This window comes from Sus scrofa, chromosome 5 (genome assembly GCF_054392235.1).
Source record: "Sus scrofa isolate SSC_HxYL_T2T_F1_AM1 chromosome 5, Sscrofa_HxYL_maternal_Yorkshire_Landrace_v2.0, whole genome shotgun sequence".
NCBI classification, from domain to species: domain Eukaryota; kingdom Metazoa; phylum Chordata; class Mammalia; order Artiodactyla; family Suidae; genus Sus; species Sus scrofa.
In genome coordinates this window covers 68,513,640-68,532,860 of record NC_139387.1, presented here as the reverse complement: position 1 = coordinate 68,532,860, position 19,221 = coordinate 68,513,640, and the positions used below count along the sequence as shown (strand labels likewise).

The 19,221-nt window shown below is 36.5% G+C and overlaps 1 protein-coding gene across 6 annotated transcripts; it reads left to right on the top strand.

Annotated features, from left to right (window-relative positions):
* The first annotated feature begins 6,617 nt into the window (after nt 1-6,617).
* LOC100519314 (killer cell lectin-like receptor subfamily E member 1) lies at nt 6,618-18,557 on the top strand. 6 transcript variants are annotated; one of them, XM_085025134.1, is made up of 9 exons: nt 6,626-6,727; nt 7,776-7,977; nt 9,345-9,403; nt 10,401-10,528; nt 11,813-11,926; nt 12,156-12,194; nt 12,916-13,076; nt 14,582-14,682; nt 18,293-18,557. In XM_085025134.1, the coding sequence occupies exons 5-9, from the start codon at nt 11,872-11,874 to the stop codon at nt 18,435-18,437; spliced, it is 501 nt and encodes a 166-aa protein (XP_084881260.1). In that variant the 5' UTR covers nt 6,626-6,727; nt 7,776-7,977; nt 9,345-9,403; nt 10,401-10,528; nt 11,813-11,871; the 3' UTR covers nt 18,438-18,557. The 6 variants fall into 6 exon arrangements, with proteins under 6 accessions (XP_005655736.3, XP_084881260.1, XP_084881261.1 ...); XM_085025135.1 differs by lacking the exon at nt 9,345-9,403; XM_005655679.4 differs by lacking the exons at nt 9,345-9,403; nt 10,401-10,528 and having other exon boundaries at nt 6,618-6,727.
* The last annotated feature ends 664 nt before the right edge of the window (nt 18,558-19,221 follow it).

Genomic DNA, 19,221 nt, shown 5'->3' with positions numbered 1-19,221 from the left:
GATTTTGTCAAGTGAGGAGGGGGTTGTAGGTACAAGATATAGGTTTTTTAAAATTATTGTAAAAGTCACATAGCCGCTTGCTGACTAAGCTTTTATGCTGACCTTTAGGCATTTAACAATCATTAGCATTGAGGAAGCTTGGCGTCAGCTATCTATGCATACCATCTAGAGAATCACCATTGTGCTTCTGCAGACAGTGTGCCTATCTGCAGCAACCCGGTATGCCTAGGTTGCACCTCGGTTCTCCTTGCTAATGCATATCCTGCTAATGACTCCTCATAAATTCCTTGGGGCCATGAGGCTCACCTTCCTCTTATTCTTTAGAGGACATATCATGCTGTGCAAAGGGCATGCCTATCTGCACAGGTCCGGGTACCTAGACCAACGCATTATGTCCTCATTCAGCTGACCCTATGAATAACTTACGCCTTTAGGTCTTTGTTCTTAAGCTTACGTCATTTACCAGCACTGCGACTGTTTTTCAAGCAGGAAGATGGGGTAAAGTAAAGCAGGATAAGATGGAGTTTTCAGTATAGAAAATAGAAGCAAAGACGCTAAGAAAATACTGTAGAAACATGTCTCTAGACACTCTGTCTTTGGCCCTTAAAATGTAGTTGATTCACTGATAAAAAGCAAATCTTGGGTATTATGCAAGCAATGATCCATCTTGACACTTAGATCTGTTACTTCTACTATTATTTCTTCGAAGTTCAATTTTCATATTAGATATAATACCAACAATGCCTTCGCTGTATTTTGGGAATCCAGTGGGTTTTTCTTTCCTAGAAGTATGTCAGAGATCATATTAAAATTTTTATCAGCTGGTATAGTGATGTATGTTGGCATGCCATGTCATTCAGGAGATAAATGAAACATTTATATTCCTTTTATTCTGTGATTACACATTATAATAGTACACACCCAATGGAATATTGAAGGACATATCATTTATCAAGTTATTTATATAATGTATAAATATTTCTGTTTTTGAGGAAAGTATTGATGAGTTTTTCATTTTTTTCTCTTTTTTTGTGCTGTTTTCACATCTGTTTGAGTATGAATTGAAATTGGGAATGACATTGAAGTCTCTCTTCGATAGCTCTGTTAAATTGAGACTCATCAGCTCTTTCTTTGTTTTAATGAGTAGAAAATTTCTCTATATCAATGAAATTTTCTGTAACAGTTAATTTTCTACGTTTCTGCTGAGCTAATAGCATTTGCATTTGAAATTTGTTTAGCTCTTATGATACTGAGATTTTCATATTTCTAATGTCATTTAAAAGTAATGAGAACAGTTTATCAGAATGCCATTTAATTAGTTGGATAAAAACTATAATTCTCTTCTTAAATTCCTTATCCACATTTGTTTGCAAACTTCATTTTGCCTGATTTCACAGTTCAGTTAATGCAAACACATAAGAGTTTATGCTATTTTTCGCTTTTGTCACAAAAACTCAATATTATTCAATAATAGAATTATCTTTTAGGCTTCACAGAGGATTTTGCTTTTTTAAAATTGATCATACTTGTTCATTTTTATAGTATATTTTGCCTCAGAAGCTAGGAAGAAAACTTTGGAGACAGCAGAGGAACACTCTTTTAAGAAATACTACACAACCATTGTTCTTCATGGCACATAGGACAATATTTTGTTGAAAGCAATTCTGATGACAATAAGTACATTTCCTCTACTTTATTGACACAAATGAACCATTTTAGTATTTTATTTTATATATGTTTTACAGTGTGAAATGAGTTTTATTTATTTATTTCCTTTTTACAGCTTCATCTGCGGCATATGGAAGTCCCTGGGCTAGGGGTTGAATCAGAGCAGCAGCTGAGGCCTATGCCATAGCCACAGAAACACCGGAGCCAAGCAACATCTACAACCTGCTGCAGCTTGCAGCAATGCCAGATCTTTAACCCACTGAGCGAGGCCAGGGTTCGAACCTGCATCTTCATGGACACTATGAATCTGTCGGGTTCTTAACATGCTGAGCCACATGGGAACTCCAGATGAATTATATTTAAATGTATTTCCTCGTTGACGACACAAATTCTTTTATTTGGACCATGAATTTTGATAGAACGTCATTATCATTCTGTTACAACAGAAGACTTTCCCACTTGAAAATGTTAATTTTGAGTCTACTCTCACTAAACATCAGGTACTAACTGAGAGTTGAAAAGTTATACATGACTAAAAATGTGTACTCTATCATCCTAGCCATAAAGTAAGCATGTCTTCAAGTATGAAGCCGGAGGTGTCAACAAACAAGTGGGGAAAATTCTAAATTGGACATTAAAAAGGGAGAAATTGGCGTTGCTAGCATCCCCTATATTGGAAAATTGAGGCAGTCCTTGATTCTGCCAAATTCTCAGGTCTTTATGGTATAGAATATTTTTCGCAAGAAAAAAGAGTGTAAAACTATGCAAAAGGAGAAAAAAGTATTCAATATAACAAAGAAGGGATAATGACAATAATGGATACTTTCTCATTTAATTTCTAAAAGAACCCTCTGATGAAGATTTTTTAACCTCATTTTACAAATACAGAACTAGCAAATTAAGAAGTCAACTGGACCAAATTATAAAAGTAATAAATGCACAAATAGAATTAACCCCCTGCCTTATCTGATAGTAAAGTTGTGATCTTCATCATAATATTTAAATGTTTCCAAGAGAGTTAAAGGTTTGGCCTGGGAGCAGTGTAGAAAATCTCAGAAATCAAATTTTTTTTTTTTTTTAAACCACTTTGAAGAAACTCGGAAGGAACAAGTCTGGGATTATTTCATTCTGGATTTTCTACAAATAGTGAGTGTCTTGCCACATGCATCACACGTACAAGATGAGGTGTCCTGAAGGTGGTACTAAAGCCCCAGGAAAGGTCTGCATGCTGAACTTTGATTGGGGAGGAGTGGGGGTTCAGTCATGGTCTGTACCGAGGGCCTTGATTATTAAGACACTTCCTTTGTGGTTACATCTGAGTTACATCTGAGTACCCAGAGCTGCCACCACTGTGTCTTTATGGCTCTCAGCTTTTGAAGAAGTGACCAGTGTGGCAGTCCTATGTTGTCTATAAGGCCCAGTATTGGGATTCTTTGCCGTGTCCACCATGCTCAGATGCCTCAGTGATTAAGCTTCCCTCCTGATTCCCCTGTCTTTATTTGTATTCTGGTGAATTAGGCTCTCAACCCAGGGGGAAATGTTTCCATTTCCTCAACTTCTTCTTTCTCTTGAGTCTGTCAAGTCCCATGACTATGCTTTCCTTTTTAGAAGGTTTTATTCCAGTCCTTCTGAACAATGCCGGAAGCTAAGAAAAGGCCGTTAATGAAGAAAGTTCCACTGGTTTGTTTTGCTCCAACATTTTGACATACCCAAAGCATCTGAACCCTTTCAGTAGTCTATATTTTCCTATTAAAGACCTTACCCCTCAGTAAAGTGTTAGTCTGTACATAGAGGAAGAGAAAGTCAGGGGCATCTGCTTCCATGTCACATTGTTCCAAATTGTCCTGCTTGACTTAGGTAAAGCTTGGCTATTAATTTATCAATAGTTTTATTTATTTTATTATTTTTAAAAAGCTTAAATGCAACCCCAAGCAGCCTCTACATGCCAGCTACAGAACTATTCAGAGTGATGGTTACCTTTCCTAGTTTTTTATTACTTCAGGATATCATTAATTTTTTAAAATGTTCTTTTCTTGGGTTTTCTTTGCAAGCTTAATAGTTCTCTTTACTGCATTGTCAGAGAACACTGCACTGATTGACTGAATCATTTTGTAAGTATATCTGTATGCGTCCATATGCATAATGTGCTTCATTCCAGGGGGAAAAACATGTGATGGACGAATGTGATTACTTTCAAAACTGTCATGATAGAGGAAAGTATAAATTACTGTGTAAGGTATGGATCACTAATAAAGAACACAGGTTGGAATATGTTGTTTTGGTTGAGTCACATACATCTGCTTAAAGATTTTAGCAAATGTGAAAATGAAGGCCCTGATTAATGTCATATTTCTCCTTAATTTATAGGGAAAACATACCAGTTCCTCAGGGGAAGCAAAGATTTTCCTAGAAATTGCATTAAATGAAATTATTGCTTTGTAGTTTCCTGAAGTATATAGTCTTACTATTACTCCTGGTGTAAAGTAAAAAAAAGAAACCTCAATTAAAACAGACCCAGGAGGACCAGAACTGGTAGCTCTCATGTGCCAGTTGTTTAAGGACACCACAAGAAGGACCTTCTATACATTCCTCAGCAAAGAACAAGATTTTCTCCCTGCCTAGCAACAGCCCAGCCAATGAGAAGTCATCACCATCCTGAACTCTCGATGTCCTCCAATGAACTTTATCCAATATCACTCCTCCCAACATCCTTCTTTCCTCTATGCAAACAAGTCTCCCTTTGTTTCTGGGGCTTGCCTATAGATTTTACCATAGCATACTTATCCTAAGTTGCAATTCTCCGCTGTTCGTAAACTCTTTTTGCTAATAAAATAACGGGCTATTTTATTTAAAGTCAGAACTGTTATTGAAAAGAAACCAGATTCTCAAATTATAAGTAGTTTTTCTCCTCTCCTATGACTTTCTAAGATTTGAATTCATGAACGTATAGGCTCATCAGTTACCTTGAACAAGCAAGGATACTAGATGAACAGTCATTCCAGGAAAGAGAAGAAAGTGGACTCTGGAAGAGGAAAAGACCTGCCAACGTGTACGAACATGTGGGTTCTTCATCTGTGGGAAGGAGAAATAATTTTCGTAACAAGCTGATTCAAGCAAGCCAAGACATGTCACTGAAAATAGGTGATGAGGTGCTATGGAATAAAAATATTTCTGCTTCTGACCAAAAGCGAGAATATACCAGGTTCAGAAGCGCCCCAGGTAGTTTGTGACTCGAGCCTGCCGTGCTTTACTGGACATAGGTTTGCTGGTTTTGCTCTCCCCTGAGTCAGTAAATACCGGCAAAGGAAAAAATACAACAATGAATGATTTAAAACTCAATGAAGACGTTTTTGAAATTCTAGAATATCTCTTAGAAGGAGTTGTTTTATTTTTATTTATTTATTTATTTCTGTCTTTTTGCCATTTCTAGGGCCGCTCCTGAGGCATATGGAGGTTCCCAGGGTAGGGGTCTAATCGGAGCTATAGAGGCCGCCTACACCACAGCCGCAGCAATGCGGGATCCGAGCTGCGTCTGCAACCTACACCACAGCTCACAGCAACTCCAGATCCTTAATCCACTGGGCAAGGCCAGGGATCGAACCCGCACCCTCATGGTTCCTAGTCGGATTCGTTAACCACTGAGCCACGACGGGAACCCCAGAAGGAGTTGTTTTAAGTTAGAAGTTGTTCATACTATTTGAAGCATATCCTGTCAAATTTTATTCATTTTTTCCATCCCCCAAACCAAAGATACAAGAATAACCCTAAATCTCTACTGGAATAGGTCAGTGTTCAAAATAATGAGCACATTAGTCTGCTTTCTGATTGCTCAGTTTAGTTCAAGAATAAACAAGAAATGGGATAGATTTTATACCAAAATTTATGTATTATTTTCACTCCTTTATTTGTAGATTTGAATCAAAGGTGTATACAAGAATTTTCTTATGTTCATTCTGTGGAAAGGACATACAGTTGAGCAATTTGGAGGTTGAATGAAATTACAAAAAAGAAATAAACAGATTGAAAACATCTCCTTTGGTAGAGACTGAAAATCCAAATTATGATTATAGGTTTATTGAATGAAATAAATAATCTCACAAAAAAATTCGTTTGTAACTATTACATATTTTTTCCACCTGGGTAATATCCACCCCTTTATTCTCCCTTAAATTAATTCAACTTATCATTTTTAACTTAACCTAAGCATCCCTTTCTTAGAAAAACCTCTCCATAATCCCTAAAAGTTATTTTCCGTCTTAAATATTTTCATAGCATCTTGTGTTTTTCCTAACCACTACTTATACCATTAGAAACATGTATTTGTGCAGCTATTTATTTATTCTTTTAATGATCAACAGGTATTTACTCAGCACATACTATATATCAGGCACTTTCTTTTCCTTGGATTATACCAATGAGTCTGTCTCTCCATCTGTCTCTCTATCATATGTGCCAATTACTATTATAAGTGTATTAGTGAACCAGCACATTTTAGGAGTTAATATTTTAGTTAAAATTTTTTGAAGAAAACTGATGAATAAATGAACAAAACTTATCAGATGCATAGCCCAATGGAGACTTTAATAAAATAAAGGTGATTTCTCTGTCTCTCTATATAAAATTTAACTCTCAACCAAATTTTTTATCATGCCATTATGACTTAATCTAATTTAATTCATGGCTCCAGAGAGGCAACTATGGTAAAATCTTAGTGAAACTATACATATTGGAAAGGAAGATTTGATCTCAGCAATGCTTTTTTTTTTTTTGATTCACAAAGGCTGTTATTTAGTATGGCTTAAAATTAAAGGTATGTAAAATTTTTCTTACACTCAACTACAAGAAGTGAGATTACGTCACGTGTATTGTGGGTGCTAAGGACAAAAGCAAAAAAAAACAAAAAGAGTGAATTTCCTGTTGGTTAATTATGAAACCTTGCATGGCCAGTAGATTTTCTATTGTGATACACAGTTTCCATTCTGTGCCCAGCAACCAGGTCCTGCTTTCTCAGACTTACACATACTCATTCTTAGCACAAGGAATTCCCTCCTCACCTCAGGTACGTTTCACTATTTCTAATTACCTTGTAAATCCTCCCTCCCCCAATTCCTGGAAGATGTGACCAACAGACAATTCTTTGTGCTGTTTATGTCTTTGGACCTTTTTAATAAAACTATTAGACATTAAGTATAATATTTTTTCTGACATCAACATGTCAAAGTTTTTCTTTATTTGACTGTATTCTTCCCAAATCTTTGATGTATGTCTGTTACCTTTTTAAATAAATGTTCTTTAAGAAGCGTAAATTGAAGGTTTTTAGAATCTTGACAAGTAAGTGACTTCATCCTGATTAGTATTTTGCCAGCACTGAAGGTGATAGCCAATGTTAAAAAATATTGGCAACAAAAATTCTTCCAAACTTTGAATTTTAGCTATTTTGGTATTTAATCTACTTTTAATTTACTTTTTAATGAGGAAAGTTTATATAAAACATAGAAAGAACCTGGTACGTCAAAGAGTTCTGCACACATATGGGCTGTGTTCTTATTTCAGTTATAAAATAATACAAGATACATTGTTCATTAGTCATGTTATTCATATGGAGTCACTTAGGAAAAATGAAGTTGTTAACTTTGTGTTTTAATTGGAAATTGTGCAATGCCTCCTGGGGATCACGGCTAATAAGCATAGTATTTCAATTTCTAATAGTAGCAGAACATCTACTGTCTTTTGTTATTCAGTTTCAAGAGGCTAACTGCAACAATGTTATAAAGAAATGGATTGGAATTTTTGAAGATGAATTCATTCAGACTTAGAGTTAATTTTTAAATTCTGTACTAAGGGCAATGATTACTTTCTATATAATAAGATTTGGTTACATAGCTTTTGACTCTTGTAAGGGTGTCTTGGTTCCTTTACTAATATCTTCTTGGTGGTATGTTTTCCTGTACTTGGGGCTTCAAACTGTTGATAACATGCTTCCAGAAAATGTAATAGGTATATCTGCTTATCAACTCAGATTTTATTGTTTCATTTATATTTATTGGCATATTCCTTCCCAAATTGTGGAAGGACATACTGACATTTGAACTTCTTATCCCTTACAGTTTTTGTCTTAAAAAGACATGGATGAAGAACCCATAAGTTATAGTACACTACACCAGGATTCTCAGCAGAGGCACACACGAAAAAATAATGTTAAACCTAAATTTGGTCCAAATGAATTGCCATTAACCAAAAAGGAGCTGAAACACCAGAAACCTTGTAACACACAGCACAGAAATATAGCAGAAGATGTCAATGACACAGGTAAGCTATATTAAAATAGAGTAGTCAATAAAAACTTAGAGAAAGCCTAAAATTACATACTGACCTATGCTATGCACTAGGGAGATATACAAATATGTTTCTTTTCTTTTCTTTTTTCTTTTTCTTTTTAGGGCCACACCCATGGCATATGGAAGTTCCCCGGCTTGAGGTCAAATCAGAACTGCAGCTGCCGGCCAACACCACAGCCACAGCCATGAGGGATCTGAGCCTCGTCTGTGACCTATACCACACCTCACAGCGATGTGGGATCCTTAACCCACTGAGCAGGGCTGGGGATCAAAACCTGCATCCTCATGGATACCAGTTGGGTCCACAAATATGTTTCTATATTGCATTAGGGAGTGAAACTATACGAGCAAAAATTTAAATGTCAGTTTAATGCAGATAATGACAAAGGCCAGGTGGTAAATAATTTAAAAGACAACTCGGATTCCAGTTTAGAAATCTCACTGCTAAAGTGAGAGTTGATGTAGACTTTAAAGGAAAGTAATTAGAAGAGTTGGAAAGACATGGATAGAAGAGTTGGAAAGTAATTCCCTTGAGACCAGAAGGTCAAGTGTGGAAGAGTGACTATCTAGTGGAAGGGCTGAGTGTAGACACCTTGTTTGTGTAATGTGAAAAGTAAACATGTTGACTGACTGATTTCTGGGCTAGAGTGTAGCATACACCATATGCCATAATCTTTGACAAAATTATTTACTTATGCAAAACATACATATATTTCTTCTAAATTTGGAGCACAAAATAGATTGGGTAATAGGAAACATAAGGAGGCGTAATAAGGTTTAATGACCATAAAATTGCAAGTGATTTTCTAGTTTCTGGAACCTTGTTAGCAATTGCTACAGGCTTGTCTTTTCCAAACCAAATGATCTTCCTGGAAAGAGATAAAAGCTCAGCCATAGGCTGGTCAGCTTTCTGAAATAGCAGAGGTCAATCTGATATTTCCCTGTCCCCCCACCCAAGTGTTTTTTTTTTGGAGGGGGGATGGTTGGTTTATTTTTGTGTGTGTGGTAAAACAAGGCACTTCGGGGGTAAGTTTGTTTGAAATTGATGATAGAATTCCAAGTGAATATTCCTTCTAGAGGAAGGGATTATAAGTAATAGTTTTTGATTAAGTAAACAAATGTGCATTAGGAAAAATGTTAAAAATACAGACAAATGTACATTTAGAAGTCACCATAAAGCTGTTTTCTGTCTTATGTATATGTTAATTCTAGACTTATCCTTTTATATTCTTTATTTTTTTGGTGGCAATAGAAAAAGGGATAATAGTTACATTTGATCCTGGGAGGGGCCCTGTGGGAAGCTTCTATGTTGCTGGAAATGTTTTATATTATAATTAGGATGAAGGTTTGCAGGTGTTCCCACTGCGAAAAGTCATTGATCTACATGGTTATGATATGTGAGTATATTTGTATGTAGTCTATTCTTCAAATATTTAATTAAACAAATATGTAAAACAAAACAGAAATTATGTATAGTAATTTGGGGGGATCTGTAGAATTGTTGACATCGATTTTTTTTGAGTCAGTGAAGTTTTTTTTTTTTTTTTTACCTCATCATATTCTAACCTTCTTAACATATTAGAATCTGTTTCAGGGATATCTACTTCTGTTTTATTTATCTCTTTAAAAGTCAATTTTTTGGTCATGAACAGTTTAAGCCCCTTGTTTCAGAATTCTTATTGTTTGTATTATCTGCCTATTTTCCAAAAGTGCTCTAGATCCTGTCACCAAGTTCCAGAACAGTTCCCACTGTCATTTTTTAAAATTGTATCTTATTTATTCACATAATTTATTTGAGAGTAGCTAACATTTTATTGTAGACTTTCTAATTACAATAAATCATTTTCCTGGTTTTTTATCAGGATTGTTTTTATGACTCACAGAAAAGATTGTTGTGTTTCTAACCCTGCAACAAGGTTAAAGGACATTTCTCAAACTGCTGAATTTGAATTCTCAAAAATAGTTTCAGCACGGCTGTGATTGTACCTGGAACACATTACTGTTCAACTGAAAATAGCTTTTATTTTCTTCCCTAAATTACCTGGAAAAATCCCACCAAGTCAAAGCCTCTACCTAGATTGGCTCAGCCAGTAGCCTGGACAATGCTTTCTGTATCTTTTAATTCTATCTTGTTCTGGGCTCGTGCTTGTTTTTGTGAAGGGATGGAAATCCTCACTGAGGGACAGCTTTGGGGCCACGTTTTTTGCTGCGACAGAGAGAAACAATAGAGAAAGGTGGAGAGGTATACAATCCAATGGAAATTCAAATAGATTAAAACTTAGAGATCAGAATCCAAAGAGATTTCTAATGAAATGAAACCTCAGCTTTTGACATCTTCCCCTCATCAAAACTTTCTAGTTTTTCAGTCTTTTGATCTTTGCTCATTTTCTGTAGGTGAGATGACTAATGCGCAGTGGTGGATATTTGAAAAAACATACTAATGCTGAAAATGAGAGAAATTGACCAATAGTAAATCATTGTCAAAGGCCATTGAGAATCAAGGTGAAGTCTGAGACCTTGAGGTGAGTTAGGACCAGGCTTTTTGACTTCCTTCATCAGATATCTGTAACCCGGATACAGAAAGAGAAGGTAGAATTTGGTTCAGCTGAACGCAGCAGTTAGGAGGCATATAAAAAGGAAAATAAGCATTTGGTCTCAGTGCAATCAGCCGGGTGACCTACAGTCAGGTCTAGGTTGAGTGGTTGACAATGAATGAAGAGAACATAAGTCAAGAGATGAGTGCCATGATAATACTGAGGAGTAAATTCAGTGGGAGAAAGGAATTTAGTATGAAAGATCAGGGTGATCCTCAAAGATTATCTTTTTAGATAATCTGCTCTAGGGTTGGAATGACAAAAATAAGCTGGCATTTCATTGCTTCTGATCTTCCAACTGTCTCCAACTGGTGGACTATAGATCCATTGGGCGTGGAGGCAGCTTATACTTTTCGTAACTCCATCACTGGCTCTCATTCTTGCACAACACATGGTGAACCTTGATATGTGTTCATTGACTTAAGGAAGGGAGGGAATATGTGTGGGAAAAATGAGTGATATTTGTTAACTTCTTAATCTAACATGCAGCAGTCACATTTACTTTTCAAGCAGGGAAGAGCTCAGTGTCTAAATGAATCAATTGCTGTTCTGGTTTTGCAGTTTTCTTGCTTGACTTTTCCTTCCTCCCCCACTTCCTTCCTCCCTTCCTCCCCTCCTTTTTTTTTTTTTTTTTTTTTTTGGTGGCGAGGGATGACTGAAAGATTTAGAGGCAGAATTAGTGAATTAGAGACTCTACTGTGAATTGGTCATGTTATCTTAGACAAATAGCCTATGTAAAAAATGACATTTTTTTTTTACCTCAGTCATTTCATTATTATCTAGAATTGGGTAAAAATATTTTACAGGTTTGTTGTGAGAATCAAGAATTAACATGTATTTGACGTGTTCTTAGGTGTACACTACTCTAAAGCATTTATTTGTCCTGATTGTCTTGCTTCAACAATTCCCTCTGCTTTCTTTTTTTTTAATCGATTTTATTGGGGTATCGTTGACTTACAATGTTATGTCTGTTTCAGGTGTATAGCAAAGTGAATCAGTTATATGTAGACATATATCCATTCCTTTTCAGTTTCTTTCCCCCTGTAGGTTATTACACAGTGTTGAGTAGATCTCCCTGTGCTATGCAGTAGGTCCTTGTGACATCTATTTTACATATAGTCGCGTGTACGTATTAATCTCAACCTTCTAATTTATCCCTCCCCTTTGGTAGCCATGAGTTCGATTTGCTTTTAATTGTGCTTGTGTATTCAGTTCTCTCAGGAGACTTCTCACCTCTTCCATGGAGGCTGATTTCTAGTGTGCTGGGTGTCATGTGCCTTTTCCTAATGGCTGTAGCCATTGCAGTGGTTGTTTTGACTGCAAGCAGTAAGTAACTACAGTCCTCCACATTGTCTTCCCTTGAGAACATGGTTTATTTCATAGAATGCGTTAAGCAAATCCTAGGCTCACAACAGTTTTACCTGATCAAAATTCTTCCCTTTTTATTTCCTTGAAAATTGCCGATTTACACTTAGGGAATACAGTCTTTGATTATTTTATTTTGATGTTTCAATTTAAAGAAAGATCTACTTATGATATTTGACTATTTTTGCAGCATCTTCCAAACAATCTCCTCTCATAATCCAGCAAAAAGGTAGGCACTGGTTTTATAGATTGATTTCTTACATTGATTTAAATGTATTATTGTGTTGGGTTCACAAACATAGAGATTTCTCGGGGCAAGTTACTCTAGTATGTGTAATAGTAAATATAATATATGTACATAGTCCCAGCCATTAAATAACTTATAGTCTTGTGAAACAGAGGTTTGTATATAACTAACTGAAAGATACGAAGACAGAGGTAAGGGTTTTGTGGGTTTTTGTGTGTGTGCGTGTGGTTTTTGTTTTGTTGTTGCTTTTGTTTCTTTTTTTTCAAAGAAATTCTTGTAAGATTTCCAACATTTGTAGGGGAATAGAATTGCCTGATGTAAGAACAAATTTTGAAGGGTAGAGTTGTATTAGATGGGTAAAATCTCAACAAAAATTAATGTAATGTTTATATAAGGTGAAGACATTCCAGCCTCTAAATGTTATAAGGGGTATGGAGGTAAGAATACTAGTAGTTCAGCCATTCCCTAAATGAATAGCTTCTAGTTCACCTGCGTTATGTGATCTATAAAGGGTCCAACATGTAACAGCAAGTTGAGAGAAAAATAAGAAAAATTTTCATTTCTAATTCATAATTTTATTTTGAGTAATTTTTGTTGCCTGCACGTAATGTACTCTAATGACAAAAGGTGGACTTCTGTTTGCACAGTACATTTTAAAAAATAATAAAATCAGTTTTTGTAATTGTTTTCAATGCCATGATAGAGAAACTGTGTCTGGGACCTCATCATTCTTGTCCAAAGAATTGGGTTTGGTTCCGATGCAATTGTTACTACATCTCCAAGGAAGAGTTAACTTGGAAAGACAGTCAACGTGCCTGTTCATCTCTAAATTCCAGTCTCATTAGGATAAACAGAGAGGAGATGGTAAGTTATTACTTTAACTGAGCATTGTGATGATATGTGAAATATATGAAGTTGATGAGCTGGATTAAATTTTTACCTGACTTCTTTGACATTTTACTTGACCTCAGAACTAGACAGGAGTTCCCATCGTGGCGCAGTGGTTAACGAATCCGACTAGGAACCATGAGGTTGCGGGTTCGGTCCCTGCCCTTGCTCAGTGGGTTAACGATCCGGCGTTGCCGTGAACTGTGGTGTAGGTTGCAGACGCGGCTCAGATCCCGCGTTGCTGTGGCTCTGGAGTAGGCCGGTGGCTACAGCTCCGATTCAACCCCTAGCCTGGGAACCTCCATATGCCGCGGAAGCGGCCCAAGAAATAGCAACAACAACAACAACAACAACAACAAAGACAAAAGACAAAAAAAAAAAAAAAAAAAAAAGAACTAGACAAACGGCTGAAGTCTATAAGCAGTTTGTCTTTTATTTACATTTCATCAGCAAAATGTGGCATTGGATCGACCTCCTGTGTAAAGAGGAAAGATATATTTTGAAATAATAGTGAGAATGCCTTTCATGAATGTATAAAGAATGATACAAACTATTACATTTAGAATGGATAAGCAATGAGGTTCTGCTGTATAAAACAGGGAACTGTATTCAATCATTTGTGACAGAACATCATATGAGAATAAGAATGTATATATATGTATAACTGGGGCACTTTGCTGTACAGCAGAAACTGACAGAATACCGTAAGTCAACTGTAATATATATTTTTTAAAATAATGAATTTAGAGGAGTTCTTTGGTGACTCAGAGGGTTAAAGATCCAGAATTATCACTGCTGTGGCTTGGGTTGCTGCTGTGACACTGGTTCAGTCTCTGGCCCTGGAATTTTCAAGTGCCATGGGCATGACCAACAAAGAAAAAAAAAGAATGAATTTAGAAGGAGACAGTTATTATAAGGACAATCTCAATCAGAGAAGAAAAGAACCTGGTATAGTCCAATACCAAGATGGTACAGCCTTTGTGGTCCAAAACTACTGTCATTATGCAATCAGTGCATCAGGATCTAGAACACTAGATGAAGATGGAAAATCTGTCCCCAGCTCTGGCAATGTACATAAGCACTGAGTTAAAGTACCTACTATGTGAGTTCCCCAGGTAAAGGAGATTCTATTATGCATATGAAGAAACATGATAGACATTGGAGGAAAAATTAGTCTCCAAAATGTCTACCACGGTATTGCTGTTCTTTTAAAAACTTTGCTCCGTCATGCCCCAAATCCACACTATCTTTTTACTCATTTTTATTTATTTTCTGTATCTCGATGACAGCAGGGAATATGTGTTGTTCATTGCTGTATCATTAGCATTTCAAAATAGTCTTGGAATATAGCATGCTTTAATGAGTTTGTGGACTGGATGAATTGAATAAATATAAATATGATGTTGACATTTTTAGAGTACTTCCATGCAGTTGATTAGAAGGTAATAATGGGAATTTTGTATGTATTTTTTTATCACTAGCATTTCTTCTCTTTAAAATATTTCTTTTGGATTGGAGTCTACTACAATGGGATTGACCGGCACTGGTTGTGGGAAAATGATTCACTTCTGCCCTCTGATATGTAAGTATCTGTCTAATATAATGAAGACTTCTCTGCTCTTGACTTAATTGCTACATTTGACCAAAATAACAGAAATCAAGGGTTCCTAGGGAAGAATTTCAAGGTCATTGAGGGAACTGGGAAATGAGACAGTAACTTAAATCCATTCCCATATCCAGCATGATTGAAGAAACAGGTAACATAACTCAGTTCCTCAATTAGCCCCTCCTGAGACTTTTTCTTACATATCATCTCAGTTTGTTGGGCTGTCATAATAAAGTATCACAGACCAAGTGTCTTAAACAAGAGAAATTTATTTTATAAAGTGCAGAGGCTAGAAGTCCAAGATCAAGATGTTGGCAGGTTGGTTCCTTCTGAAGCCTGTCTCCTGGGCTGTTTTTCCTGGAGTCTTCATGTGGCCTTTCCTCTGTACCTATGTCTAAATTCTCTCTTCGTATAAGTATACCATCTATATTACATTGGGACCCACCCTAATGACCTCATTTTAATTTAATTACCTCTTGAAAAACTTATCTCCAAATACATTCTGAAATACTTGGATTTAGAACTTTATCACATAAAGTTTGAAGGGACAGGGTTTCAGCCCATATCCCTCTTCCCTCTGGCTTCCCCAAATGAATGCCCTTTTCATATGAAAAATATATTTACCCAATCCCAACAGCCCCCAGTTCTCAACCCATCCCAGCATTAACTCTAAGTTCAAAATCTCATCTAACTAGCACCTAAATTAAGTATGGGTGAGACTTGACGTGAAATTCTTCTCCAGGTGTGAGCCTGTGAATTCAAACAAATTACCTGCTTTCAAAATGCCATGGTAGGAATGACATAAGAATTCCTGTGTCAAAAAGGGAAAAATCAAAAAAGAAAGGAGTGATGGGTCCCAAGCAAGTCTGAAACCTAGCAGGAAAAATTCCATTAGATTTTAAGGGCCAACAGGTGGATGCAAACTGTTACAGTTGGAATGGATGGGCAATGGGCTCCTACTGTACAGCACGGAGAACTCTGTGTGATTGGGTCACTTTGCTGTACAAGCGAAATTGAAGAAATATTGTAAATCAACTATAATTAAAAAAATAAACTACACAAAGAAGAAGAAAATCAGCATATCAGACAGATAATGACAAGGAGTTAGTATTCTCATGGAAAAAAAATAGAATTTCAAATTTTTTACAGGATTCAGTTTAACTGGTGAAAACAAACTTTACTTGGGGGGGGGGGGGAAGGCTTTTTTAAGGGCCAAGAATAATTCCCTTTACCTCCATGTTCTCTCTTCTAGGCCTCTATGTTCTGGTCCCTGGGCAGTTCTCTCACCCAATCCCTTGGCTCTGGGCAGTGGTGTCCTGGCCCACTGACCCTAAGGAGATGTCCCACTCTCTGAGCCTCTGAGTAAGGGGATAATCCCCAGGCCTGTGCCTCTTGGGTTTGCAGTGCCAATGGAAGCCCTTCCAACCTCCAAACTGTCTTTGGGGTCCTTCTTTCCTTTTCTTGAAGGATAAAACTTTTTTTTTTTTTTTGCTTTTTAGGGCCACACCTGCAGCATATGGAGGTTCCCAGGCTAGGGGTTTAATCGGAGCTGCAGCCAGAGGCCTACACCAGTCTCAGCAATGCAGGATCTGAGCCACGTATAGCCTACATACACCACAGCTGATGGCAATGCCAGATCCTTAGCCCACTGAGTGAGTCCAGGGATGGAATCCATATCCTCATGGTTACTAGTCAGGTTTGTTACCACTGAGCCACAACAGGAATTCCATCTTGAAGGATGAAACTTGTTCATAGCCATATAACTATATTGGCCCACTCTGTAGAATCCCGGATGTCTGACAGCCGTCCTTCATTTCATTCTTTGTCTCTGTCCCCTTCAGTCCAAGCTGGCAGTGTTTCTGCCAGTATAAGGTTCTCAAAAATTGTGTCGGCCTCCCACGTTTCTCACATTTCATGGTCAAATCATCGGACGAGAATTTCCTCCTCAAGCCTTTCCTGGGTAACTGCATCTCTATTCCTGGATTCTGCTTAGTTGGTCTATTGCATCTATAAAGGACACCATAAACTCTTTAGCAAATGGTTTTCCAGCCACAGGCTTGATGTTTTCTCCAGACACACTTTCTCATTTTTTGTAAGACGGACAGTCTGAGAATTTTCAAGATCTTCAGTTCTTGGTTCCTTTTTGCTTAATAATTCCTTCTTCAATTTCTCTCTCTCCTCTCACATTTACTAAAAGCAGCTAGGAGAACGAGGCTGTACCTTTAACACTTTGCTCAGAAATCTCCTCAGCTAAATATCAGGACCATTCATTACAAGTTTCACTTTACTAAAAGACCCTAGACAACCATTTGGCCAGCTGCTTTGCCCCTTTATAACAAGCATTGCCTCTCTTCCAGTGTCAAGTAACATGTTTCCCTTTTCCATCTGAGGTCTTTCCAGAAACACCTTTAACATCGATGTTTCCACCAATTGTCTCTTCCAGGCAATTTAGGCTTTTTCTGATGTGCATCTCAAAACTCTTACAGCTTCTTCCCATTACCCAGTTCCAAAACCACTTTCATTTTTTTTTTTTTTTTTTTTTTTTTTAGGTATTTTTTACAGTGTACCTTTTACTTGTACCAAAATCTGTATTCATTTTCTAGGGCTACTCACAACACATTCCCAGAGACCGAGTGGCTTACCTAACAGAAATTTATTTCCTTTACAGTCCTGAAGGCTAGAAGTCTGAGATCGAGTTGTTGGCAGGATTAATTTCTCCTGAGGCCTCTGACCTTAGCTTGCTGATGGCCATCTTTTTCCAAGTGTCTACACATGATCTTCCCCTGTCTGTGTCCAAATTTCCTCTTATAAGGACACCAGCAATACTGGATTAGGGCCCACCCTGATGACCTCATTTTATCTTAATTACCTCTTGAAAGGTCCTATCTCCAAATACACTCATATTCCAAGGTACTAGAAGGCAGGATTATCAACATACCTTGGGCATACTGAGGTTCGCAGCCCAGCAGTGAACTTGTGCCACAGCAGTGACAATACCAAATCCTTAACATCTAGGCCACTAGGGAACTCCTCAACATATGTATTTTTAAGGAGACACAATTCAGCCCATAACACAAACCATGGTTTAATATCTTCTTACTTTCTCTCTAACCACATTGTTCTCTAAGACTCAACTTCCAGGTCATTGGTATATCTTCAGAATCTTCTTGCATTTTAAATTCTACTCACTATGGGCCTAAAGGCTATAGAGCCTAAAAATGTTTCTTTTCTCCACTAGAAAAATTTACTGGGACCTGTTATTCATAGGCTTTTTATTATTTTGTTTTTAATTTCTGTCTGCTTTTATAAGCAATGATAACCAGCATGCTCTCCTTCCTTTCAGACCCTTACATTCTTCTTTGAATTTTTATTAAATACTTAAGGTTTAATAATCTATTAGTAACTTTTGAATTTATAAAGATCTTATTTATCTGTGCTACTAGTAGAAATTCAATTCAATCACATCATATTACATATATATTATGTTTTAAATATTTGTATATGAAATGAAAATTTTATATTTCTTCTCCCTAGTATTTGCTTGTTATATAATTGCATGGATACTATGCTATTTCTTCTCCTTTAGGTTTGATCTTCCTACACCTCAATCACTACAGGCCTGTCTATCTTACAGATCAAGAGAAGCTTATGAAAGTGAAAGCTGTGAAAGTAAACAGAACTACATTTGTAAGAATCACCTTATTTATTCCATAAATTCACAGGAAAGATAAGCATTACTCTTATCTAACCTTATGTCTTGATAGACTTGCCAGTGGTCACTTTCTTATTCTATCTAGAAAATATGTAAATTTACATCTTTGGTTTAATAAAAATAGAATCTGCTAAAAATATACGGCAGTGTCATTTTTAAAACGTACTACTATTTTTCAGCAGATATATTTTGATTTAGACTACTTTTACTGAAATAACACTGATAATATCTAGGAGAATACATTAATGCCAATGTATTTCAAGAGATATTGCCTTAAATATTTCCTGAATAAGACAATGAGATAAAGTCAATGAGATAAGGTTAGACTGTGTTGGGGATTAAACAGGTTGTCCTATGTAAAGTTACACTACTGTTGCTGATATATATGTTGCTTTTTCTTGTTTACAAAACTGTCAAAATATATTGTTAAGCAATGAAACACAGAACCAGATACAGAGATTAGTATAACCACACAAGAAAGAGAATTATTTCATAGTTTTTTTTGGAAATTAATTTTCAGCTTTATTACTATCCAAAAGTCCAACTTACTTTTATAACAGCATGACTTTGAGACTAACTAGACCTACAGGTGAAAATGGGGAATGAAAAGATTTTGCTTTAAAATCTCAATTGTTAACACATTCTATGATGCCACCATCACCCTAATTCCAAAAGTAGACAAAGGTACCACCAAAAAAGAAAACTATAGGCCAATATCTTTGATGAATATAGACACAAAAATTCTCAACAAAATTTTAGCCAACCCAATCCAACAACATATAAAAAAGATCATACACCATGAC